This window comes from Lodderomyces beijingensis (genome assembly GCF_963989305.1).
Source record: "Lodderomyces beijingensis strain CBS 14171 genome assembly, chromosome: 2".
Taxonomy (NCBI): domain Eukaryota; kingdom Fungi; phylum Ascomycota; class Pichiomycetes; order Serinales; family Debaryomycetaceae; genus Lodderomyces; species Lodderomyces beijingensis.
The window spans coordinates 1,407,026-1,432,618 of record NC_089971.1 but is presented as its reverse complement, the minus strand read 5'-3'; the positions used below and the strand labels follow the sequence as shown (position 1 = coordinate 1,432,618).

At 46.2% G+C, this 25,593-nt stretch overlaps 11 protein-coding genes across 11 annotated transcripts; 5 read left to right on the top strand and 6 right to left on the bottom strand. All coding sequences in view use genetic code 12, as the record gives it.

Moving 5' to 3' along the window:
• Window positions 1-8: 8 nt before the first annotated feature.
• Window positions 9-482, top strand: LODBEIA_P17520 (uncharacterized protein; the record flags this gene model as incomplete). Its single annotated transcript, XM_066971675.1, has 1 exon — window positions 9-482. One exon carries the CDS (start codon window positions 9-11, stop codon window positions 480-482), a length of 474 nt encoding a protein of 157 aa, XP_066828690.1.
• A 142-nt stretch (window positions 483-624) lies between these two features.
• On the bottom strand, window positions 625-3,741 carry LODBEIA_P17510 (uncharacterized protein; the record flags this gene model as incomplete). The annotated part of the gene is made up of 1 exon (XM_066971674.1): window positions 625-3,741. The coding sequence occupies one exon, from the start codon at window positions 3,739-3,741 to the stop codon at window positions 625-627; it is 3,117 nt and encodes a 1,038-aa protein (XP_066828689.1).
• A 2,506-nt stretch (window positions 3,742-6,247) lies between these two features.
• Window positions 6,248-7,597, top strand: LODBEIA_P17500 (uncharacterized protein; the record flags this gene model as incomplete). The annotated part of the gene is made up of 1 exon (XM_066971673.1): window positions 6,248-7,597. One exon carries the CDS (start codon window positions 6,248-6,250, stop codon window positions 7,595-7,597), a length of 1,350 nt encoding a protein of 449 aa, XP_066828688.1.
• Window positions 7,598-8,187: 590 nt separating this feature from the next.
• Window positions 8,188-9,507, bottom strand: LODBEIA_P17490 (uncharacterized protein; the record flags this gene model as incomplete). The annotated part of the gene is made up of 1 exon (XM_066971671.1): window positions 8,188-9,507. The coding sequence occupies one exon, from the start codon at window positions 9,505-9,507 to the stop codon at window positions 8,188-8,190; it is 1,320 nt and encodes a 439-aa protein (XP_066828687.1).
• A 1,438-nt stretch (window positions 9,508-10,945) lies between these two features.
• LODBEIA_P17480 (uncharacterized protein) lies at window positions 10,946-14,335 on the bottom strand (the record flags this gene model as incomplete). Its single annotated transcript, XM_066971670.1, has 1 exon — window positions 10,946-14,335. The coding sequence occupies one exon, from the start codon at window positions 14,333-14,335 to the stop codon at window positions 10,946-10,948; it is 3,390 nt and encodes a 1,129-aa protein (XP_066828686.1).
• A 253-nt stretch (window positions 14,336-14,588) lies between these two features.
• On the bottom strand, window positions 14,589-15,466 carry LODBEIA_P17470 (uncharacterized protein; the record flags this gene model as incomplete). Its single annotated transcript, XM_066971669.1, has 2 exons — window positions 14,589-15,376; window positions 15,463-15,466. 2 exons carry the CDS (start codon window positions 15,464-15,466, stop codon window positions 14,589-14,591), a joined length of 792 nt encoding a protein of 263 aa, XP_066828685.1.
• Window positions 15,467-15,888: 422 nt separating this feature from the next.
• Window positions 15,889-16,668, bottom strand: LODBEIA_P17460 (uncharacterized protein; the record flags this gene model as incomplete). Its single annotated transcript, XM_066971668.1, has 1 exon — window positions 15,889-16,668. One exon carries the CDS (start codon window positions 16,666-16,668, stop codon window positions 15,889-15,891), a length of 780 nt encoding a protein of 259 aa, XP_066828684.1.
• Window positions 16,669-17,043: 375 nt separating this feature from the next.
• LODBEIA_P17450 (uncharacterized protein) lies at window positions 17,044-18,483 on the bottom strand (the record flags this gene model as incomplete). The annotated part of the gene is made up of 1 exon (XM_066971667.1): window positions 17,044-18,483. One exon carries the CDS (start codon window positions 18,481-18,483, stop codon window positions 17,044-17,046), a length of 1,440 nt encoding a protein of 479 aa, XP_066828683.1.
• A 324-nt stretch (window positions 18,484-18,807) lies between these two features.
• Window positions 18,808-20,385, top strand: LODBEIA_P17440 (uncharacterized protein; the record flags this gene model as incomplete). Its single annotated transcript, XM_066971666.1, has 1 exon — window positions 18,808-20,385. One exon carries the CDS (start codon window positions 18,808-18,810, stop codon window positions 20,383-20,385), a length of 1,578 nt encoding a protein of 525 aa, XP_066828682.1.
• A 220-nt stretch (window positions 20,386-20,605) lies between these two features.
• LODBEIA_P17430 (uncharacterized protein) lies at window positions 20,606-22,588 on the top strand (the record flags this gene model as incomplete). The annotated part of the gene is made up of 1 exon (XM_066971665.1): window positions 20,606-22,588. One exon carries the CDS (start codon window positions 20,606-20,608, stop codon window positions 22,586-22,588), a length of 1,983 nt encoding a protein of 660 aa, XP_066828681.1.
• Window positions 22,589-22,826: 238 nt separating this feature from the next.
• Window positions 22,827-25,586, top strand: LODBEIA_P17420 (uncharacterized protein; the record flags this gene model as incomplete). Its single annotated transcript, XM_066971664.1, has 1 exon — window positions 22,827-25,586. One exon carries the CDS (start codon window positions 22,827-22,829, stop codon window positions 25,584-25,586), a length of 2,760 nt encoding a protein of 919 aa, XP_066828680.1.
• Between the last annotated feature and the right edge of the window lie 7 nt (window positions 25,587-25,593).

Here is a 25,593-nt window from a genome sequence, read left to right as displayed (position 1 = left end):
CAACCACAATGACAGACAAGTGGAGATCAATAGACATAGACGCCCTAGACCCCGACTCCCACCTCGCACCAGCTGACCTCTTCCCCACCTCCTCCGTCACTCCTGCCCAATCGCACGCAGATATAACAGATATATCCAACCAGATCCGCACCCAGTTATCCCAAGGCAACTTCGCCGCAGCATTGCAGATGGCCCTCGATACCGCGCCCTACGCCTCAGATGACCAAACAAAAGAAACGCACGCGCGCACCGTCTTTGAAACGCTATGCTCGATCAAGAATAATAATGCCGACGTTGGTGTGTTTGTGAAGCTGTTGAGCTCGGAGCAGCGCGATACGTTGATTAAGTATTTGTATCGGTGCATGGGCTCTACCTATGGGCAGAAACAGGGGGCGTTGTTGTTGAATTGGTTTGAACGGTGCGTTGATGTTGTTGGCGTGGGCTCGATTGCGAGGTTCTTGACTGATCGACGCACTGTGTGAGCTCGTGCCCTTTGACCATCTGGCAATGTGACAATCTGTCGGAGATGCTGTATGGTATGGAGAGTATCAATTAAAGGCATTTTAAAGGTATTAAAAGTTGTGTGTATTGATATCAGCCGGGCTACGTTTGGGGTTTGTTAGTTTATACGAGTATAGATTTCAAAGGTGACGATTTGCTCGATCGCTTGTCTTCGTTAAATGGAGATGATAGTTTGTTACTATGGCTCTTGCCGTGCTTCTTTTTCAGTTTTTTCTCCAGCAGCGATACCCGATTGGAGGAGGAAGGCTGTAGGATCCTGTTGGGGGTGTTCTTCTTGACTTGAGCTTTGATCTGGCTCTTGTAATCGTGGTGTGGTTTCATCTTGATGGGCGAGAATGGGGTTATTTCTCGACTAGCACCACTTGAGCCACTTGCATCGCTCGACTCCGTGGTGTTTCTTCGCTCAACCACTTGGTCCTCGTATATGTCATGCGGATTGAACCCCGAGAGAGGCGGCGAGTTGCTCTTGATTGAAAACAACGGATTGCTACTGCTGAGATCGTGTTCAAGTATTTGCGCTTGCGCGTGCAATTTCGCAATTTTGGCATCTTTCTCCCTGAGCTGCTGTTCATGGGCCATATCAATCTGTTCGATGCGTGATTCATACTCTGCTTCTCTCACGCGAGCCGCTTCTACTTTCTCCTTGAGAGCCAACTCATGAGCCAACGCCATTTGTTCAAGCTGTTGCTTGTGTTCTGCTTCTCCCGCATGCGCTTGCGCCTCCAAGGCTGCAACCGTCTTGGATTGTTCTCTGATGTTCTGGTGCAATCTCAGACACTCGTCCTTAGCTCGGGATAGCTCATGGTCTCTATTTTCAAGAGTTTCTTTTAAGCTGGTCAATTTCTGGTACAGCTCCGATTCTTGTTGTGACTTTGCCAGTTTCAACTCGTTGTATAATCTTTGAAGATTTGCTTCTCTTGACTTTAATCCTCCAACTTCAGCTTGAAGCTCGGTGACGGTCTGGTTCAGTTTCATCAAGAGTTCCTCTCTTTCCCTACTCGAGTTTCCATTTTTCAAAGCAGCTGCTTCCAACTCCAATTTTCTCGCCATCGCTGAGTTCAATTTCTCATTGAGCAGCTTTTCAACTGCAATTACCTCTCCATACTTCAATGCCCAGTCTTGATTCGCCTGTTCAGCATGGGCGAGTTTGTCACGCAACTCATTCTCAATTTGCAAACTTGTCCAAAGTGATGCTTCCTTTTCCTCGAGAAGGTGCTGAGCTTTGGCTAATTCGTCAGAGAGAAGCCTTGTTGAACTCTGGTCACGTTGCAATTGTTGCTGGCCTTGTTCCCACTGCGCTTGTAAGTTTCGGATTTCCTCATCTTTTGCACTCAAGAGCAAGTTCAAGTTGTGCAACTCTTTGTCCGCCGTGGTACTCTTTTCAACCAGCAAGTGCAATTTGTCTGTCGCATCCTTCAAGTCCATTTCCAAACGGGTAAATTTCTCGTCTTGTTCCTTTTTTTCTTTTTGCAAGGATTCAATCAACATCTCACTCACGGTTAAATCTTGATTAAGCAATGCAAGTCGATCGTGATGCTTCCTGGCTTCGTCCTGAGACTGCAACTGTTCACTAGCTAGTTGTTCACGGGTTGACTTGATTTGGGCAGATTGTTTTTCATTTTCAACTAGAGCCTGTGCAAGGTCTTGCTCGAGGGAGTCTTTTAACCCCGACAACTCAGCATAGCTCTCGTTGCTCTTGATCAACTCGGCATTGGTGTATTTTTGCTCCGCTTCAAGTTGAGCAATAAGTTCTTCCTGAGTTTGTTTGGCAGCTTTGAGTTGGTCAATTTGCGAGCAAAGTTGACTAGCCTCACCTTGCAATTGAGTCTTTTCCTGTGCGGCAATTTCAAGTTGCTGGACATTGAGAGTTTGTTTGGACTCGAGATGCTGCAATTGCTTTCTCAAAGCGGCAAAGGCCTCCACCAAGTCCATTGTCTCTTGCTTGAAAATGCCGATGTCTGCTTTGATGTTTGAAATAGAGTCTCTGTATTTATCTTTTATTTCCGCTTGTTCCTGCTTCAATTGGAGAACAGTTTTGGAGTCGTTTGCATGGGACAAGATTGCTTTTCCCAACGGCTTCACGGGTAAACGACCGCGAGTTTTTCTTACTTTGAGGTCGCTGGCAGAAAGGGTTGCTCTTGCCTTGATCCGCATTTCAGTGGCAAACACAGACGTCGTCAACTTGGGAATAACATAATGTGGTTTGTCTGCCAATGAGCTGATTGGTGTTTGCCCTGGGTTATTGAGTTTCCTCTTTTTTGGCACATGACAACTGGATGAAACAGTAGGCAAGGAATAGCTAGGCACTCTTTTCTGAGGTTTGCGTGGGCTGTCACTAGCAATAGCACTGCTGCTTCCGGGGTGGCTGCTGCTATTACTACTACTGTTATTACTAGCTGCTTCTTCCAATTGCAAGGAATAGTTCTTCACCACCTCTGCCACATTCGACAAGCTGGACTTGACCAAGGCCTCGTCTCCAAATGGGTCCAAATTGAGCACGACTTTGAGATGTTTATTTTTGAAGATGTAGTTTGCAATGGAATTATGAGACCTGAACTTGCTGTGTTTATTATTGATCATCAACTGAGTGATCGAAGAGATGTTGGTATTGGCAAAGACATTGGAGCTCGAAGCTGAGTTTCGTTCACTGCCCATCATATCCACAAAGGTGGTTCTGCAGTTGCCCCAAAAGAGAGTCAACACGAGACAGGATCTCGACGAGTGTTGGTTAAACTCGGTTGCTTGAGTCAATCTTTTTTTCAACACCTCCTTGACTAGCGCCGCACTGGCTTTCTTTCGCAACAATTTGCTTTCAAAATCGGTCGCCATTGAGATTTTGGGAGGTGCCGAGCTCAGTGTGTCCAACAAGTCGACGGCGTACTTGTTGTTGCTGATTTCAAAAGATGTAAGATAGGGGGTTGTGCCTTGATTGCTGCTTTGTTGCAACTGTAAACGGACCAAGGATCTGAGCGTGGTGGTCTTGCCACTTCCAGTGGGGCCGACCAACACGACACACGAGCTAGTTGAGTTGTTGACCAAGTCTAGATAGCTCTGCTCTTTTCCCAGGTAGATTTTGGCAAACTCGTAGGTGACATCTGAAAACGAGATCGAATCGGGTTGCGTGATGGAAAAACACGGGGAAGGGTGCAATTTTTCCTCACCCGGTTGGGCAGCAGCACTAGTTGACTCCTTGATGTTCAAGTACAAGGGAATCGCCATGGTATGTGGTGATGAAGCTGTTGCAAAAAAAAAAAAAAGGAAACAGGGTAGGACTGAGGTTGGTATCCAGGGCAGACTTTGTATACACTTCAATGGGCGGGAGGAGATGGATTTGGGGGGGATTTGGCGTCTTGGTGGTAAAAAACACGAAATGTAAACAAAACAACCAAAAACGGACAACGGAGAAATATCTCGGGCGGAGATCCAAACTTACATAGATACTTGCATTTCCATACTGCGCAGACAAGGTCGCCATTGGCTCGACACCATCAACACATGACTCCTACTCGAACCTCACAAGTGCTCTATAAACCTGCTTTTTTTTTGAAGATCAAGGTTTGAAACGGATATTGTGGATCTGAGTCTGAGATACACTATATCACGCGTCTTGTGAGTTGTCGGTGTTGCCGCTCACGGGATCCCGTGAGTGGGTTATACGAGCATCGACTTGCATGGAACCCTTTGGCAGCCCACTTGCTGAAGAAGGGAGATTTTTTCACTCATCCAAGCTTAGTGTAGTCTCAGGGCATCAGCCAGGGCAACGTGCTACCGCCGTCCAAAAAGAAACTTCAGCCCGGGGGTGAGAGCTTGAGGGCTTAGGGAGGGATTCTCGGTGGCGGTGTGAATTTCTAGTTCTTTTTCCGAACCGTTTCTTTCTTGTTGTGAGAAACTGTTCAGCAGTAGCGGCAACTACAACCACCACCACCGTGAATAAAATGGAAACAAAAGACAAAAGATAGAGAAGAGACGCTAACCCCAGGAAAGAGATCACGGTCGCACGCAATCTTCACCCTAATTACTTCTCCAATGACGGTTGATCCCTAGATAAATCTTTTTCTCGCAAATTAATTAATCAACTAACTAAACAAATCAATAGGAGGGCCGGTTGCTATTTCAAATGCACGTGACCCGTCTCCCAGCAAAAAAAAGAAAAATTAAAAGAATCAGCTGCTTGAAAATGGGAAGAAGGAAGGGGAAGGAGGAGGGCCTTGTATAGGGGGTATAAGTTGCAGCAGAAGCCGTGGGAAAACAGCAAACAAGCAAAAGACTTCTAGTACTGGATAGCAAACTCCCGTTTTGCGCCTTGTCGGTGGAAGCAGAGAGAAGCCGTGGTTGCAGACGGGGCGGCAAAGTGTTGAAAAGAAAAGATAGAGAGAGAGATGACTTTGTTGTAGTCCGTGTCCTTGTCCTTCGCCTAAATCCCATCTCTCTCGTTGCCAAGCTGTGCCTCTCGCTGCCTCTCGCGCATTTGCTGCTGTCTTTTGGAATCACGTGCCTCACGTCACAGCTACAGTGGGATGGATAGAGGGGGGGCGGTAGAGCTATTAGGGCATTAGGCATTAGGCCAACCATCCGCTGACTCTCCTCACTCTCGCTGGCTCCATGCTTCTTTTTCTTTTATCTTCTGCCTCTTGCTGCTCATCAGAGGCGAGTCCACGTTGCACCCGGGGGCCATTGCCACTTCAACCATGTGCTTGCACCAATGGGGGCTTTCACCAAGGCTGGTCAACCTCTAGTGGTTCTCCATTTCCTTAGTTGTATGGCATGCTCAAGATAGCAGACGCTCTGGGTGTGTATGTATGTACCTATGTATAGAGAGCGAGGTTGTTAGCAGGGATGGTTAGCTCTCTCTGCCTGGTGCTTTTCTCGTACCACTCCTCTCTTCGCGGTCCCCCGGTTGGCTGTGTGTGTGTGTATGGGTGCGTGGGCGTGTGACTCGGCCCATAAAATTTGGAGACGCACGCACGCCCTCTCGCTCTGTTGGTGGTGGCTGTAAGTAGAGCCACTGCAGCTAAAAATTTTCATAACGAAACAATGGGTGTAATCGTCAGTACTTCAACCTCCTCCTACGCCTCTTTTTCCTCTTCTTTTCCTTCTTCTTCTTCAACTTCTGTTCATTTCTAACAACGTCCCAATAACTTTTCAAACCTTCCCTCCTTTCAGGTAAAAAAAATCAACCACGTTAAGGAAAGGGTTTGGATAGATTTAAAAGCGTTGCTTTCTTCCACTCCAGGTACTACTACTGCTGCTACTATCTGGTGTAAAAAAAAGCACACTTTTCATATCTATACCGCACGAGAAGAAGAAGAAGAAGACAAGGGAGAACTGAGTCCATTCTTTCGTCACACTATAGAAAACTCAACAGTGTTTCTGGTATTCAATAACCTTTAGTTGCTTTGTATTCATAGAAAGGGGGCAAGCTCAAGAGGTCAAGTCAAGAGGTCAAGCTCAAGAGGTCAAACACAAGAGAAAGTCAGTGCAAAAGATCCATAAATTTTTATTTTTTTTTTTTTTTTTTTTTTACTGCCAAACCTCCCTCCACTCCCCACTTTGAAGCAAAGACCATCAGCAATCTGGTTATTGTCACTTTGAATCTGAGTTTATATTGAGAACTTTTCATTAAGATTCTCAACTCGAATATTACACATATACAAGATATATATATTCAACAACAACAACAACAACAACAACAAGTCAAACCAACTGACCATTTCAAGTTATAGAAATGAACGTGACTTATAATCAAGGTATGGCTCCGGTTCCCGGCCATACACACTCGTCATCTTACGCTTATCCCCCAACCAGTTACTCAAACTATCACCAACAACAACATAGACCAACTCAGTCGTACTACCAGCCGACGGTTGCACAACAACAGCAAGCTGCTCATGGTCATGGTCACGGGGTGCATTTACGGCCACTTGCCGTGCCAGTCAACCATGTGGCTGACGTCCAGCCTGCTCCTCAAGTACCAGCACCACACATGGCTCAAGAACAAGCTTCCGTTAATGGTGGAATAAATTCCATTTTGGAATACAACTTGAACCAAATGTCGTCGTTTTTGGCATGGTGCGCTTTTGGCATGTTGAAGCAAGCAAGGAGTCCATCAAAAGATTTTGAAAATTTGGTCTCATCGGTTTTGTTTGCAACTAGATTGCCGAAATCATCGATTATCATTGCCTTGGAGTATATGAATCAAAGATTTTCATCAAAGAAAATCAAACCAACCATGACTGAACACGAAATTTTCAACTTTCTCGTTGTTGGCTTAGTGTTGGCTAATAAGTTCAACGATGATAACACCTTTACCAACAAGTCATGGTGCGGGGCCACCGGCTTGCAATTGATTATATTGAACAACACTGAAAAGGAATGGCTCGAAGATGTCAAGTGGAGTCTATCCGTGGTCAATTTTGAATCAAATATCTTGACGTTGGAAGAATGTTGGAAAACCTGGGTTGAGAAATATGGAGAAGCAACTTCGACTACTTCTTCTTCATCTTCCTCATCATCATTATCATCGTCTGCTGCTGCATCAACAGCAGCGTCGATTGATCCTATCTATACGCAAAACAGTATCACTCCAACAATTTCCCCATCGAGTACTTTTTACTCAAATCAATCTGCTACTTCAGCAAACCGATATTCCTATCAACCATCCTACGTTTCAATGTCGTCATCGCCGATTTACGAACAACAAGAAGTTAGATACACTGCCCCCGTGCCTGTTCAACCATCGCTACCACCTTATCCATCCTTGTCGTCACCTGTGAGTTATGAAAATGACTGGGGTTATAAAGCATATGCGGACTTGGCCATTCAATATGTTGGAACTGCTCCAATAAACCAATATCAACCACTCCATCCTCACTCAAACACCTACCACCACCATCCAACACATCCATCACATCAGCCACCACCACCTCCTCCTCCTCCTCCACAACATCATCATCGTCATCACCACCACCATCAACCACCGCCACCCCCACCACATCACCAACCGGGAGCACTTTCATTTAGTGGACATCCCAGCAAGTTTGTGGGCTATGCCAATCCTTATTTCATGGCATACTGATGTTAGAGCCGTGAGGATACAATGGAAAACAAAGGAGAAAAAGAGAGAAGATACCGAGATGGAGATGGGGTGGACCTACATTGGTCTCAGTAATTATTTCAAAAAGGTGTGTGGTCAGTGTTGGATTTTCTTTTTACCGTTTTTTATGCTTTTTTTTTTAAATAAATCTTTTTAAAGTTGCGTTAATTCCATTTTTTTTTTTGATTCTGCAATTGATTCCACACGTATGTTGATACTAAAGTCGCTATGCTGCACCCGTGAGAGAAGACTTGAAGAGCAGGGAAAACAGTTGAATACTATAGCAGAAGTCACAATTCACGTTTCTATATTTAGAGTAGTATATGTAATAGATATTCAACCCTTTTTTTTTTTTGCAACTTACATGTATCCCAAACTTACGGAATTTTATAGCACGGCCGGGTCAACGACACTTTGTGGGAAGATCCCCCGTGAGATCTCTCGTTGGCTTAACCTTTGAGTGAAAAAGTCCGAGTTCGAGTCAATTGGTGTGTCCCCCCGAGCAACCAGATTACAATGTGGGGTATATACTTTGGTAACAGTCTATTTCTTTCTATTTTCAAATCTCTACATTATTCCCCGGCGTTCAATTTCTCAGTGCGTTGAATCAAGTCGATGATCAGCTGCTTAGGAGGCCAGAACCCCCAACCCAACTGCAAAGCCTGGGCCAACTTGACCCCCAACGTATCAGCGAAACTCCAAACTAAACCCGGGTCCCTCAAAAACCCGCGTCCAATCAACGCAACATCAAAAGTGCCGTCTTCAATGTACTTGTTAACTTGCACCGCGTCATCTAACTGACCAACGCACGCGACAACAAGCTTATCACCAACGTGTTTCTTGATTGCCCTTGCCAAGGGAACATGCATCGGTTCTCTTTCTTCCTTCGCGATGTTTCCCCTCGCTGCTTGCTTAGAGTCGTTGCCACCCGACGAAACGTCAACTAAGCTTATCCCCTTTGAAATCAAGACATCGGCTAATCTTATCGAATCTTGAATCGTCCATGCGTTGGGGTCGGGGCTGTTTTCCGCGGCCGAGATACGCACAAACAACGATACCTTACCAGTATCGACTTTCGATTTGATCTCGTCGATTATCTCACTGAGAAAACGAATCCTGTTCTCGAACGAGCCGCCGTACTCGTCGCTTCGATGGTTTGAAATGGGGGAGTAGAATTCGTTGATTAGATAGCCGTGCGCCCCGTGGATTTCCAAGGCGTCAAACCCGGCAATCTCAACCGCGCGCTGTGCCGCGTCCCCGAAATCCTTGATGATCTGCTTGATCTCCTCCGTGGTCAACTCGTGCGGAGTACGGTAGTTCCCATGGGGGCGGAACGCGATCGAGCTTGGAGCGACAACGTCATCGGGCCACCCGCCACTTGATGCATCAACGACCTGCTCCAAATGCACAAACGGCGGCTGTCCACTCGCTTTCCTGCCGCCGTGCCCCAACTGAATCGCAATCTTCTGCCCCTGCGAATGCGCGTACTCCACAACGGGTTTCAAAGCGCGCGCTTGTTCGGGGGTCCATATGCCTAAATCGTGAGGCAGGAGCGGGCCCAAGCGCGACACGGCGGTGCTTTCCACTATAGTGATCCCGGGGCCGCGCGTCACGAGGGAGCCATAGTGGATCAAGTGGTATGGTGTCGCTTCGAAGTTGTCGTTGGCGGAGTATTGACACATGGGCGACACGCCGATCCTGTTGTGGAGCTCAAGCGGACCGACTTTGATGGGGGTGAATATCGCGGGCGGTGGTGCCTGGGGAGACGCGGTGTTTTCTAGGAATGTGCCTGCTGGTATTGGTTGCTGCGGAGTGTAGTAGGGCACTTGCGGTGCTCCTTTCACTACGTATGAAGGTGAGTCTTCATAAGATGATTGGTTTTCAATTGTCATGATGTCGTGATTGGCCTACACTGGGTGGAGCTCAATTAATGGATTTGAGCGGCAGTCTACGAATTTCATTTTCTTAAAAAAAGTGTATTTCAGTTGCAATTTATAAACACGGAGAAGACATTGCTCATTGCTTAGTTATTTTACATCTCATGATGTGCTTTTAGATTATTTTCAAAGAAAAGACCGTTGCTGCTGCTGCTGTGGTTGCTGCTGCAGGCTTATGTAAGATTTGATTTCTTCTAGCGCATTCGGAAATGCGCCAACATTGATCCGATAGATTAAACCCGAAAGCCGCTTATGTCGATTTTTAGACCCCACAACAAGAATGCGTTCGAGCTTTTCGTGTGGCTTGAGGTTGCTCAGTTTTCGATAGAGTAAGTGATATGCTGCAAATAACACTTACTGTGGGTAGGTGTACCGTTGGTATATGTGTGTTTGTGCTTGGGATCAACTTGGCAGTGATTTGTTGCGAAAGATTTCCAATTTTTCACAATTTTTGCAGGGACTGAGAAGCCAAAACTTCAACGTTGGGGGCAAAATATAACACTAGCTGGCAAGTTGTCCGTTTTTCACGGATAATACGAGTTCTCAAAACAAGAAAGCCGGGCACGTTGCGCAACTTGCATGTCTTGTTGCAAAACGACCTAGTCTGTAAGCTGCGCAATTAGTCAGCACCACAACGCAAAACTAGCAAACACCAGCAAAGCTAACCCCCCCTCCTCTCGCCTCTACCTTCCCTAGTTCACCAGTGTGGAGCTAAGACCCGCACTGGCGAATTCCGGAGCTAAGCTAAGCTAGAAGAAAAAACGAGGTTATGGAATAGTAGTTGCTTTCGCAGATAGCTTATTAATATACCGACGTCCAGTATGACGCGATTGCAAAAAAAAGAGAAATTGAATTGGAACGCAAACAAGACGAAAGTTAGTGCTTACTTGCGGATGTAAACACCTCACTAATCGCGAGGCTAAAAAACGGAAAGTTGAGGAGTCTTGAAGGTCAAACTGGAAGATCGAGGTGGATCAAGCAAGGGATGCGTTTATTCGAGAATGAGTAGTACTTATCTGATATCCTGGCCTTGATTACGACGTGGATTTCCCATCAACAATTGCAATGCAGTCTTGACAGGTTTCAGCCCTGATCTAATGGATACACGATGATGGTGTCAGCTGGTCGTGATTAAGATTATTGTCTACTGTAAATTTAAAAGGCTTCAGTCACAGAAAGTTAGGCAACTTGTCCGAGTGGTTAAGGAGAAAGATTAGAAATCTTTTGGGCTTTGCCCGCGCAGGTTCGAGTCCTGCAGTTGTCGACATTACAATTCTTGTTTTTTTCTTCTTTTTTTGGTGATTGATTCGTCACCGCAATTTCCAACCACCTGGGGTCGTTTCCAAGTTCTATTGTATCAAGTTCTATCAATTTCTTCTATAAATGTGATTAATTACAAGTATTCAAATCTGTCACCGCCGTGAATAGAGTTTTTCAGCTGCAAATACTCAATGTACTCTCTCCACAATTGATCGCCCCGCTTCAACGTCGAGACATCGCCAACCATAATCAACCCGTACTTGGCTCGCGTCAACGCCACGTTCAATCTCCTCTCGTCGCGAAGGAACCCAATCGTGCCCTGCGCATTAGATCGCACACAGGACATCACCATAAAGTTCTTCTCTCGTCCTTGGAATGCATCAATCGAAGCAATCATGATGCCGGAAACGATATGGATGGTAACGGGCTTGGAATCGTTTCGGATATCGTCAATGTCAACTTCAACTTGCATTTCTTCATTGGTAGGGTTGACCACCTCGTCCTTGACCAAGATGGACGAGATTAAATCTCGTTGGCCAGAGTATGGGGTAACCACCCCGATCTGGTCCCTGCTAATGCCCTTTTCCAAGATGAGTACTCGCAAAATCTGCTGCACGTACCAGACTTCATCGCGATTGTAAAATGTGTAGCCTCGATCTTCACGAAGATAATTGCGAACAGATTGCTCGCGGGCTTTACCTGCAGTGTCCCAAAAATAGACTGGATTCGCAGGGATACCATTCATCTCTCGCGCTTTGGCATCAATTCCATCTTTCAACTCGCCACCGTAAAATCTCGTTCTTGGGAATTCGCTGATGGCAGGGTGCATCCGGTATTGCGTGTTCAACATATGTGGAGCTTTATATGTTCCATTCAACAAAACTCGTTCGAATAACGAAGTCGAGAGAGCTGGAATCAACGAAAAACAACTCAATTGCTTTTGATCGCCCACAAAGACAAACTTGTCGACTCCGGGCACAGCCAAGGGGATAAGCGTGCTTGGTTCCGACGATTGGGTCGCTTCGTCCATTATCACCACGGGACACTTGGAAACTGACTTCAATTGCGGTCCACCAGCAACCACGGTGGTGGTCAACAACACTTTCGCCTGTGCCACTTGTTGTTTCGTAATTTGGAACTTCTCCTGCATGAAATTTTTGTAGGCATTGGCACTTACTGCACCGGTGCCTCGTTTCAAGTCATTTTGCACTTGTTGAAGTTTCAACGGCAAGGCATCGTATATCTTATGGTGCAAACATATACCAGCGAGTGGATGCAACCTGTCGTACTCTTTTTCCTTTTCCGAGGCAGTGATCCTCAAAATCAGCTTACCGTGCTTGGCGAGCAACTTCTCGGCAATGTTGTCTATGGCAATGTTGGACGCCGCCACAACCAAAATCGGGTACGTGTTCAACGACTCCAACAATTGAATAATGGTTTCATAGATGGCCGAGGTCTTTCCCGTTCCTGGAGGACCACGAACAACACTAATCTTGTTGTTCAACACGGACTGGATCGCGGCCCGCTGTGAATCGTTCAAGTTGGACGAGAAATTGATGCGGTTGTTAAAGTAAATCTGTTTGATGGGTTCCTTGCCCAACAACATCTTGATGAAGCTGGGGTTCGATATACTGTCCATGGCGTTGAAAATACGACTCACCGGCACCGACGCGGGTAGAAGCTTGAGGTGCTGCGCGTGGACTGTTTTGGGGAGTGGTTGATTGTTCCAACTGTACAACTGGATAACCAAGCTGAAATAATCAATCTTGGCCGTCCTTTTGTTCTTGCCCGTCTTGATTCCATCAACAGTGGCAACTCGGCCATACCAAGGCACATCATCGTCTAAAATCAAAAACATGGCTTGGTCCTTTTGAAACGGGTCCCGTTTCAATTTCTTAAACCTGTCTGAAATAAACCTGTCTGCAACTTCTGGTGTCATCGGTATACTGACTTTATATTGCGTGTTTTTCTTGTCCTGGTCTGCAAACCATTCAATCATCAAATCCTTGGGCTCGATAATACTCAGCACGTTTGTAAGCTGATCCTCCAAGAAAATGTTGAAGCTCACTTCTCGGAAGTATTCATCCAAGTTGTCGTAGCTTAGTTTCAAAGTAGAAGATGGATGATATTTCGTGATGTACGGCGGTATCACGAGATCAGATTCGGAGGAGTCTTTGTCTTTGTTTTTGTTTCTGCTATTGTCCTTGTCCTTGTTCTTGTCCTTGTTCTTGGCCTGGTCAGAGCCGTTGGAAACCACCAGGGAACTCAGCTTATTTTTGATGGATGGTGACTGACTCTTTCTGTTTTTACTTTGGGAATTCTCCATGGCTTCGCCATTTGAAGCAGCGTCTCTTGAATCCAAAGTTGTATTATTACCTGGTTTCGATTTGCCTTGTTTGCCTTGTTTTGCTTGCTTACTACTAGGCTCACTTTGGTTTCTCTGCTTCTTGCTATCGTTATTCTTCTTTGGTTGAAGGGACTTTTCTGAACCCCCCTGTTGCTCTACTGGATGCGTCTCTGCCACTTGCCCCTCAACTTGAGATTTCTCCCTCTTTGCCTCGGGCTTCTTCGTACCGGTCCTCTTCACTTCCAGCTTCTTTAGCAAAGAAGCCTTGTTATCATTTGAGGCACGAGCGGTAGCAGCAACATCCTTGTCAACCCGTGGAGATGGTGACAGCCGAGAGCCATTTGCTTTGACCGCTGGTCCTTTGCCTGGACCTGGACCTGAACCATCTTTGCCTGATGATGGTTTCTTTTTGGCACTAAATTTGCTGCTGGACTTTTCCGGCAGAAATTTTTTCAATCCGCCAATATTCACCGATCCAATAGCCTTGACCATGGATCCCGATTTGATGTCTAAGGCGTTTTGCTTCGACTCCTGATAATGGGCTCTTCTAGCTTCTGCATCGGGGTCTTCCTTTTTAGCCCTTCTAGGAGGTCGACCGCCACTTCGTCCTTTGCCCCCCAATCTCCCACCTCTTCCTCGTCCTCTTTTCCCACCTTCCGTGGAAGCTTTTGGCACGAAATCCTTGATTCCCAATAATTCCGTTAGGAACCTGTCGTCATCTTCACTCACAAAATTGATCTTCTGAGACTCGTATTGCGGCAAACAGTTTTTACAGGTGGCTACTTGCCCCCTGGAAGTGTTTCCCACATAGAGCTTGGAGCCTGCTCCACACAATGTGCATTCGAGGTCTCGGAATTTGAGATACTGGTCGAGCTTGACCAAAATTGCCCCATTTGAAAGTGTGTATTTTGCAGACGGTTCTTCCTCTTCTAAGTCATCCTTGCCGAGGCACTCGCTACAAAGCAAGCTCATATCATTAAGGCCGTACCGTAGGATGGCGAGTTGATGAATGTTGCGATCCAGGCATTCTTCGCATTCCAATATTTCATCGGTGTCGCATAATTTGATGGACTTGTGTCTCGTGGCCGACAAATGCTTCTGAGCTGATAAGGGGTCCCTAAAGCACTCCGAGCAAGTCTGGCATTGGAACCGATCCACAAGTTGGTCCTCGGTCATGAAGCTTACTGAAAAGTATTACTGCCTTCCCGTGATGAAAAAGAAGACGATTGCAGCACTTTTTTTTAATTTTTTTTTTTTTTTTTTTCACTGCGAAATTTGCAACCTACGAGCCACTCGTCACTCCAGGGTTAAATATCACATTTTCAAATTGGCAGAGTCAAAACGCTTTCTTCTTTTTCTTTTTTCGAGAAACTATACAAGGTGAATGAGTTGGATTACTTAGTTCAGTTCAGTTCAGTTTAGTTCAAGTTCAGTGGATGTCCACACTTCCTAAAACAACCCACTCCGTGACGTCTCCTTCGCAAAGCACCAACTTCAACACGCCTCCATCCCAGCCGTATCCGATATCCTCCAAGTCTTCTCTGTCCACGTCGTCCACACCGAGATAATCAGTGATTCTCGTCTTGATGGTTCTCCACAACGCAGTATCGATCGGCCAAAGACTGCTATACACCAAAGAGACATGAGGATGATATTCCTTTTCCGCCCACTCTGCAGCCTTGTACGACGCCCTCCTTCGAATCTCCTCGGTGTCAAACTCTTTTGTTTTGGTTTCCTCGGTGCTCCTACTAGAATGCTTTTTCAGCGACTTTCTCCTAATGACATTGCCGTGGTGATCAGTCGTATACAAGTGCGGGTTCTGTTTCCTGTTCTCAATCTCGATATCTTCAGGCGCAATGACAAAGATTTCCCGTATGATCCTGGCAAAGGATATCAAGTTTGGATCTGGGGCAACATCAAAGTAGAGTTTCCGAAAAAATGCCCGCTCGCTGCGAATGCTGCCCAAGGTCACAAGATCGGAATGCGACTTCAGTAGCGACGACTGCAATGCCACTGCACTGGCAGATAAGATCTTATCTACATCCTCTTTCATCTGGGCCTTGTCGTGCAAGTCGACTGCAACGTTGGTGGTGATCGTCACGTGAGGCTCGAATCGCGGGCACTGGCCGGGGAACAATGTGTTTAGGGAACCCAGTAGTGTGCTCAATTTGTCGTAAATCAGGGAGTTGGATTTAGGGCATAGCCATAGAGCGACACCTAGTCCTTGGAAATAATCGTTAGCATACAATGACATCCTTTGCATTTTCTTTAAATTGCATCACCTCCAGAAGTTAACAACATACCCATGATGTGAATTTCAAATGAAATAAATGCTTCCCAGCTTTTATGCGGGGTGGATTCAAGGAAAAGAGGGAGTGCCGGGGGGGGTTTCACAACTTTGTATTTTTTTGTTTCAATTGGATACTTTGTGAATAGCACTGGCAATTGACAATGACAACGATGATGACAGTGATGAAGACAACGGTGATGACAACAATGATGATGATGATGATTGCAGGAAGAAAGAGGTCCTGCGATAGATTACTCAATCTGGTTGACAGCTATCTTTACACTTTCACCAAACAGGCAAAAGAAACCCGGGACTACCAAGTGCAAGAACAGATCCATCACCACGAGGTTGATTGCATTCATCCAGAGCAATATCACACACCCCATAAGCTACGAGGCTTGGAGGCCCAAATGCTACTTTCTATAAGTCTATCGTCTATCTAATATTTGCTTGTCATCACGTCAACGCCATTGACGGCCAAAGAGTCTACGAACCAGTAGACAGAAACACCCGAGGTGATGTCACTCACCAATCTAGAGGGCAACTTGCTAGCTTGGTTGGTGAAAATGTCCTTCAAGATAGGTGCCTTGCCCGAACCTTCAGCAACAAAGGCAATCGAAGTGGCATTCTCCAACACGGGGAAGGTGAATGTGATTCTTCTTGGTGGAGGCTTGGGAGAGTCGCCAATGTATGCCACATGCTCTTTTCTCTCCTGGAGCAATGCGTGCCCGGGGAACAACGAACATGTATGGCCATCTGGCCCACAACCCAATAATATAACGTCGAATTTCGCAGGTAATGCTGCTGCGTATTTTGCAGCTATTTCCTTGTCCTTTGCCTCGTCAGCTCCTTCAACTTGGCCTTCTCTTCCCGTCAACAATGCCTCGTCAATGGTGTGCACATGGGGCTTCCCTTCTGCAGGGGGTAAGTTTTTCAACACCATGTCGTTGAAAAGACCGTAGTTGGAGTCTTTGTGGTCCAACGGCACCAATCTTTCGTCACTAAAGTAGACATTCCACTTGTCCCACTTCACCTTGGACCCGATGTCCTTGTTGTCAACCAATGCCTTTTTCAACACTTTGCCTAGCGAGCCTCCCGATAGAGCAATGTTGAAAGAGCCATGCGATGCAATGGCCTCGTCCTGGTTCTCAACGATGTACGTTCCCACGGCATTGGCTACCTCCACGGACTCGCGGTATTCAAAGACTTTGGCTGTCATTGGCTCGTATGTGTGCTATGTATGTCTGTCTTTGTATGTGAGAGCTCAATTGGTGTTTTTGACAAACTCAATTGGTGAAAAGAGGTGGCCCGGATAAGTCGAAATCCACAGAGCAATTGTGATGTTCTATTTTTTTAATTTTTTGGCTATGGGTTAAATTATTATGTACGCGCGTAGTTGCTGAGATCTGCCCGGAACTTCGGAATTATAATGATCCCTGAACCTGAAGGAGAAGAGGGAACAGGAGAGAAGAGGAAGGCAAGAAGACCCAACAGAAACATTTCAAAGCCAGGACTAATGAAAAAGAAAAGGAAAAGAAAAAAGTGGAAAAAATATAGGTTCCCAATAGTTGGTGGTAGTAGTAGTAGTAGTATATTATGAGTCTAGATAATGAGAGTACTCAGCACTCTCCTTGATCTTGTTATTCATGAATTTTTCCAACTTGTTTGCATTTTTGAAATATGTCGTTGTTTCGCCGTTGTAGGAGCGACAATTTTTGAAAATGAGCCTGGCATCGTAAAGAAATTGCTCAAACGACTCGTACTTGTCATTCTCGAGTTTCAGCTCCATCGTCGACAAGTCCATGGGCTCTTTGATCACCTCGTAGTAGTCTGGAACTTCGTCCTTGTTGACTGGGACAGCAAACGGCCAAGCCGAGGGGTGGTTTTGCATATCCGAGAACAAGGTGACCATAAAGTTGTAGTGAGGGCCACGCTTTGGTTTCTGCGCGAGTTTATCCATCTCTTCCAGCCAACCGGCTTCTGCCAAACCGGGGATATCCTTAAAGTCCAACACCGCATTCTTGTTATTCTTGAATATCTGTAATCCTGGTCGAACCACGTTTGATTTCGATCGCAGCCTGATCTTGCGCTCAATTGCAGCCTTTTGCAAGAGCAAGATCTTGCCCAGGTCGAGGTAGCGAAGAATCCAAGGAAGCATCGAGCATTGCATTAGCGTGCCTCCTTCATAGTCTTTGATGTACCCCATCCACACCGATTTGTCCAAGGACACTTCCTTGGTGAACCCTTGCTTTTTGAAATATCCAATTGCATAGTTGTCGGCGTAGGTTAGAAAATACTTGATGGGCGATGTGGCCCGCACGTAGTCCTTCAAGTGATTCATCAAGTGAGCACCGTAACCTCGCACTTGCTCCGTTGAAGAAATGGCGCAAAACACAATCTCGGCAAACTCTCGCTCGTTGAACGGTCGGTAGGTGATGCCTCCCACTACTGTTAGTGGTTTACGGATGACCGCCATCGAGAGGTGCGATCGATCGTAGACCAATCTAGAAATGTACTCGCGTGGCATTTTGGGCAACTGTTTTTGGAAAATGTTCTTGAGCCCTGTTAGCACAATCATGCTATCCTTGGTGTTGTCATTGTTGACCACTCTGAATTCAATCTTGCCTTCGTTCTCTTCCACCACAGATGGTCTCTCCTTGAATGTGTATATCTCTCCGTCAAAGTTGATGTTTGTAATTCTCTTTTTCTCCTCTTCCACTTCATCGTCCTCGTCCTCGTCGCCCTCTCCGTCGCCATCTGCATCCCCGTCATCCTCGGCATCACCCTCGGCATCACCGTCGCCGTCTTCATGCTCATTCTCGCTTCCGTTCTCCTCTTTGACAACGTTTCCATTTTGCTCTGCGTCGTCGACATCATCGTCGTCTTCAGTCTTGATTTTCACTTTGTTGTCGTTGTTTTCGTTCTTGATTCTCACTTTGTCTTCCGTCTCCACCTTGGTCTTTTTGTTTAACGGAACATCGTCTTCGTCTTCGTCCTCAGACCTCACAGCTATAGTTCTCTTTCGGTCAACCATTGAAAAGGCACGCGTGAGTCTACTGAGTGAGCTGACTGAGTTGACTTGGATTGACCTAGGTCGGTGGTATGCGTTTGCTCGACCAACTCGGCTGAGAGACAGTTGAAAAAGATAAACAGCTGGGGACGAGGGTCACGTGACTGGTATAATTTTCACGTTCGAAAATCTCAATCTGAGATGAGTTTGGAGCAGGAGCAAAAAACGCCCCAGAAGCCCAAAATCCCAAAAGTTCAGTGGCCAAACCAGCGTTTCCACTAGTTTCTTTCTGGTTTTTTTGTTTTTTTTGTTTTTTTATTTATCTTTTCACCATAGAATTCTTCAGAGATGTCAAATTATACTCAGCTTGACCCAAGCCAGAATGGTGGGGCAGGCGGCCCGATGGCAACTGTTTTATGTTGCAACTGTGGTGTTCCCATGGACGGGTCCCAGGGGCTCGTTATGTGCTACGATTGCATAAAATTGAATGTCGACATTACAGAAGGGATCCCTAGAGAGGCAAACGTCTCCTTTTGCAGAAACTGTGAAAGGTTTCTTCAGCCTCCAGGCCAGTGGATTAGAGCCCAGCTAGAGTCACGGGAGTTGCTCGCATTGTGTCTTCGAAGACTCAAGGGGTTGAACAAGGTGAGGCTAGTCGACGCTTCCTTCATATGGACAGAGCCACACTCGAGAAGAATCAGAGTCAAAATCACGGTGCAGGGGGAAGCAATGACCAATACTATAGTGCAACAAACATTTGAAGTTGAATACGTTGTCATTGCCATGCAGTGTCCTGATTGTGCCAAATCCTACACCACCAACACATGGAGAGCAACAGTTCAAATCAGGCAGAAGGTGCCCCACAAGAGAACGTTTTTGTATTTGGAGCAGTTGATCTTGAAGCACAATGCACACATGGACACCGTGTCGATACAAGAAACCAAGGATGGCTTGGATTTCTTTTACGCTCAAAAGAACCATGCCGCGAAAATGGTTGATTTCTTGACCTCGGTTGCGCCAGTTAAGGTGAAAAAATCCGAGGAGCTTGTGAGTACAGATATCCATTCGGGGTCTTCGAGTTACAAATTCTCGTACTCTGTTGAAATAGCTCCCATTTGTCGTGACGATTTGGTGGTTTTGCCAAAGAAATTGGCGCATTCGATGGGTAACATCTCACGGTTGGTGTTGTGTAGCAAGGTCAACAATGCCATGCAATTCGTCGACCCAAACACGTTGCAAACGGCCGATTTGTCGTCGCAAGTTTACTGGAGAGCTCCGTTCCCATCGTTATTGGACGCGACTCAACTAGTTGAGTTTGTGGTGCTAGACGTTGAGCCCACGGGCGATGTCAAGGGGAAATACGTGCTCGCTGATATTGAAGTTAGTCGGGCAAGCAACTTGGGCAGCAACGACCAAACTTTTTACGTCAGATCTCACCTCGGAGCAATCTTGCATCCAGGCGACTCTTGTCTTGGATATTACTTGGGAAACACAAACTTCAACTCGGAGTTGTGGGACACTTTGGACACCGACAACACTGCCGAAGTTGTCTTGGTGAAGAAACACTATGCAAGGAAATCTAAGAAATCAAAGAACAGAAAATGGAAGTTGAAGAGAATGGCTAGAGAACATAATGACATTGTTGCCAATGACGACTCGAGACAGGCAAGGCAAGAACAAGAAAAAGCCGAGAGAGACTACGAATTGTTCTTGCGTGAGTTGGAAGAAGATGAGGAATTGAGACAGACAATCAATATGTACAAAGCCGGTGAGAATGCGCCACATGACGGTGGTGAAGAAGAAGACGACGAGGACAACAATGACGATATTGATGAAGACGAGGATGAGGATGCGCCTACTATCAAACTTGACGAATTGCTCGATGAATTGGACGATATGACTTTACAGGATACACCAATGGAATAAAAAGTAGATCTCATAGATTAGTGATGAACGAGAGGCAAGCATGTGTTTTTTTTCCCTTTATTTTTTTATCTTTATCTCTGGGGTTGTGAGTGGAGGGGTGGTGATGATTTATCACGTACATTTTATTTAGATTCTCTGATTGCGCTTTCCACGCTGCTTAGCCTTGGGGTTTCAAGTAGCGGAAGGCAACACACACACACAGAGACAGGTAGAGCACACCATGGCGTCAGATCCCCCCAGTTTGAGATTCACACCTCTCCAATCGTTTGTTGAGTCTTCGTTTTTCACCCAGTTGGCTCATTTGAAGCTCGAAAAATACAAGTTAGACGACTCCACACGTGAAATTTGCGGGTTCCAGTCACCGCCATCGAAATTAAACAAATTTGACGATAAGCCCATCCTTCGACTTGATGACAGGAGTTTTGCTACAGGGACGAAGACAGAGGCAGAGACAGAGACAGAGACAGATTCAAATGCAGGGGCTTGGAGTTTGGTTGGGAGTTTGACCAATGTAAACACGATTGAGGAGTTCAAAGCCATCAACAAGCAAGACTTACTCAACCAATGGGGCCGGTCAATGGCTGAGTCTATGCAAAACACCACCAAGTTTGACTACGACACTTTCAACAGGTTCAGCATGATTAGCTTTTCAGATTTGAAGAAATACAAGTTTTACTACTGGGTGGCGTTCCCCACGTTGCAGAGTTCATGGGAGATTACCAGGAAACTGTCCGTCGATGAGGACCTTTTGAAGCTCATCATTAGTGAAGCAAGCGGAGAGGCAGAGGCAAAGGGGCAGTTTTACCAACTTAGCGATAATAAGCTCCTTGACCTGTTTAGCCAAGACAAAGACTTATCTTGTTTTGTATTTTTTGATTCCTGTTTGAGCTCAGATAGGCGGCCCTCGGCCCAGCTAAAGAACTACCTATACTTTTTGGCCTACAAGGGCATCAAGAATATTAGGCTTGTTGTCTACAGAAATAACTACAGCTCGTTTTCACTAGACCTCCAGCTCATGGATCTACCCCAGGATTTGAAAATTGTGGGCTGGGAAAGAACGAGCCAAGGCAAGCTCGGCCCCAAACTAGCCGATTTGAGTCAACTCAGCAACCCAAGGCAATTAGCTTCGCAGGCAGTGGACTTGAATCTCCGATTAATGAGGTGGAGGATAGCTCCCGAGCTTGAGCTTGACGTTATAAAGAATCAAAAAGTGTTGTTGTTGGGCGCGGGCACCTTGGGAAGCTACGTGGCTCGAGCTTTATTAGGCTGGGGAGTGAGAGATATCTCCATTGTGGATAGTGGAAGAGTCTCCTATAGCAACCCCGTGAGACAGCTGCTTTTCAATTTCGAAGATTGCTTTAGTGAGCACGGCCGAGGTGGAGTCAAGGCCACCACAGCTGCCGACAACCTCAAGAGAATCTTTCCCGGCGTTGACGCCAAGGGGTTTGAATTGGAAGTGCCCATGATTGGACACCCCATCACTGACGAAGAGACTCAGGCTGCGCAATATCAAAATTTGAATAGACTATTTGACGAAAGCGACGTTGTATTTTTGTTGATGGACTCGCGGGAGTCGCGATGGCTACCAACGGTGATGGGGGCAGCCAAGGGCAAAACCGTGATCAATGCAGCTTTGGGGTTCGACAGTTACTTAGTCATGCGGCATGGTTCAGTGCAGCAGGACCAAGGTTCAAGATTAGGATGCTATTTCTGCAATGACATTGTTGCGCCCGAGGATAGTCTATCGGATAGAACCTTGGATCAAATGTGCACTGTGACGAGACCAGGCGGTGCTCTTGTCGCGTCTTCGCTAGCCGTGGAACTATTGGTCTCGCTTTTGCAGCATCCAGATAAGCAAAATGCGAAACACGACGGCTCGTCCAAGTTTGGAGCAACTCCACACCAGATTCGCGGTTTTTTGCACAGTTTTACCCAATCCAAGTTCCATGCGCCAAACTACGCCCACTGCGCAGCTTGCTCGACCAAGGTTATAGCTGAGTATAAGCAGAGAGGCTGGCAGTTTGTCAAGCAATGCTTGAATGAAGCGGGTTATTTGGAGGATTTGTCGGGCTTGAAGCAAGTACAAGAGGAGGCCGAACTAGCAGCAAGACAGTTACTTTCGGAGTTGGAACTAGACGAGGGAGATGGTGATGATGAGGACGAGAACAAGGGCGAGGATGAGGACGAGGAATGGATAAGTTGAATCTTCTGAAGAAACCACCCACCCCCCGTATGGATATATCTGACCGCGCTACCAAATTGGAGTACGAACGCGTTATCTCTTTCTTGTTTTGTCGTTTGTTGACATTAGAGCGACCTCTCGATATCAACACCATACCGAAGAGCTGCAGATGCCCAACAGTGGGTATTGTTCTTGTTCTTTTCTACAACCAATGTAAACCAATCAGTGTTTTCTTTCCCCACGCCCATATATGACTAGCATGAGCCACTTCACGTCACCGTTTGGTAGTGGTCTACCGTCGGAAACACGACGATCTCGGGATCAATACCAAGAGCAACAACCACAACAATCACAGCAACAACGGCTCTGGGAGAGCTTTCACTCATCGCCGTTGTTTCAGTCTCCGCGCGGGAACTATACACCTGTGCAGCTGAGCACTCGACTACGGAACTTGCAATCGAGCCCAGCAACCATACGCGACTTTGTTGGCCTCCTAGACGAGGAGGATATGCGGAATGAGTTTGGCGTTCTCGGTTCGTGCATACACACACCAGTCGATGGCAGCCAGAAAGCTTCGGCACCACTCCTCAGCGAAATCGACAACATCTCCATTCAAGAAGCACTCATTATCAAGGATTTGACCTTTGTCTTGCTTGGATTGAAAGGAAACTATATACACTACAGTCGGAGCTACGACCCGCTTTCCGTTTCCTCGAGGATACGGGGCCCCGATTTCAAGTTTGCCAAAAATTTGGATATAGCCTTGAAGAACCTTGCTAGGAAAATGAGCCACATTGGTAAACAGTACAGCGGGTTGAAAGCCTTTGTTCAAGTTTACGACAATGAGACCCACGGGAAAACGGTCCAGGCGCTTTGTCAAGCGATAACCGAGTTTCTCGATTACTACGACACGGTGCTTTTACAGATTGAAAACGAGTTTGAGTTCAACACAACTTTCAGCATGAACTCTTTAGAGCAGATTCTTTTGGAAAAAGTGTCGATCAAAATTGAACATCTCTACCTTATTGCATTGAGCATTTACCGAGCCGATGAAGAGCGAGCGACAGCTGTGTTCTCGGAAGAAGATATGCTAAAGACGCAAACAGCTACAGCAACAGCTACAGCTACCGCTACAGCCACAGCCACAGCCACCACCACTGCAAGTGCCACCAACAAGGCCTCGCATTTGTACACGGAGAAATCCAAGCTATGCAAAGGTGGCCTTGTTCTCAAGATTATACAAGAACGAATGCGGGTTTTCAAAGGAGACATGAAATCGACAGAGTATTTATCACAGGTGTTTGACGCGGCAAGCGTGCATTACGTTGACATGCTCAACCAGTGGCTAATAGATGGCTTCGTCGACGACCCGTTTGATGAGTTTATGATTCGCATTTCAAAATTGTCCGGGAGATTACAAGGCCAGTTTCAAACGAAAAGCGAGTTTTACTGGAGAGAGCTATTTTGGATCAAGGAAGATGGGCTATTGGAGCAATTTACAAGTCTGAAGATCCAACTAGAGATACTCAACACAGGGAAATATTTGAGCATTTTCAAAATGTGCACCGGATTCCAGAATTTTGAGTTTTTGAATGAAAGTTTGCAACGTATCGACAGCCTCAATGCTCCGGATTTGGAGCTAAAGATTGATCTATTTTACCGCAGGGCTAACAAACTATTGATCAAGTTGCTTTTAGACGGTTACAACTTGCAAAGCTTGCTCGCTAGTTACCAAAGACTCTTTTTGCTCAACAATTCGTTCAATATTGATGTTTTTCTACAGAGAGCGTACCCGGAGTTGAAACGGAGCAAGTACCGAATATCCAAATCCAGCATCCAGCGCGAATACAATGAAATTTTTAAATCAGAGACCGAGGTGGACGTGGGTTCCAAAACTCGAATTTGCGAGTTGGTCAATAGAAGTCAATGTTTCCGAATATCTGCAGAAAATTTCTACGAGATGATTGAGGAACTTATGGGCGACGACGAGTTTTCCTCCTCGGCCATGCTCGAGAAAAGGAGAGGGGATTTTAGTGGTGTTGGTGTTGGGGGTGGTGGTGTACGTAATCACACCGACACTACAGGTTCGACGCCGCATTCAGGGCAAGACAAAACCGAGGACTATACTTTTCTAAGCGTTGATCTAAGTTTATCCTTGCCCTTCCCTTTGAATCTCGCCGTTGTAAAGCAAACGTCATATCAATACGAGCTCATGTTCAAGTTCCTATTTATGCTCAAATTTGTGGCAAAGCAGAGCGACTTGAGCTGGCAGGAGCTCAATTGTTCGAAAGTCTGGACAGACGCGACGCATACTGTCGAAGCACGGAAATGGATTCTTCGATGCCGAATATTGCAATCACGGATAAGGGCGTTTGTAGGTGAAGTTCAAAGCTATGTCATGCACGACGTCACCGAGGAAAACTATCAAGCTTTGCAAAAGCTGATTACCCAGCTCAAGGAAAAGATGAACAGCGAGGATCTCGGATCCAATGTCGAGGACCCGAACCAGGCTTTTTTCAACTTGCCGCTGCAATGGAGCAGCAGCAACAAGAATAACGCGATTTTCGATTCTCAGATCGGCAAGAGGAACGACGACAAGAATGTGGTTGAAGAGCACACCGTGACGAAACTAGTGCGTGACATCCAGGGTTTCACAACAACTCTATTGAACGATTCGCTCCACACGCGATTTGAAACGATCCAATGTCTCCGTGATATCTTTGACTTTATCAGCAAGTTCCAGAACTACACCGTGCACATGAAGCGGTACTTGGTGTTGATAAACCGCGATCTACAGCGCGATTTCGCGGTGGAGCTACCGGAGCGGTTCAACAAGGAGATGGATGACGAGCTGGTGCAAAAGAGGTTCGATTACATGACTGAAAGTTTCCTCAGCAGATACCAACGCTTTGGTGAACTATTGGGGAAATTCTTAATGACGATCAAGGTGGTGGGCGAGAAGGAGAATCGAAAGTTACTTGACCTTAGCCAGAGACTAGAAGCATGTTTCCCAGAATGATACAAAT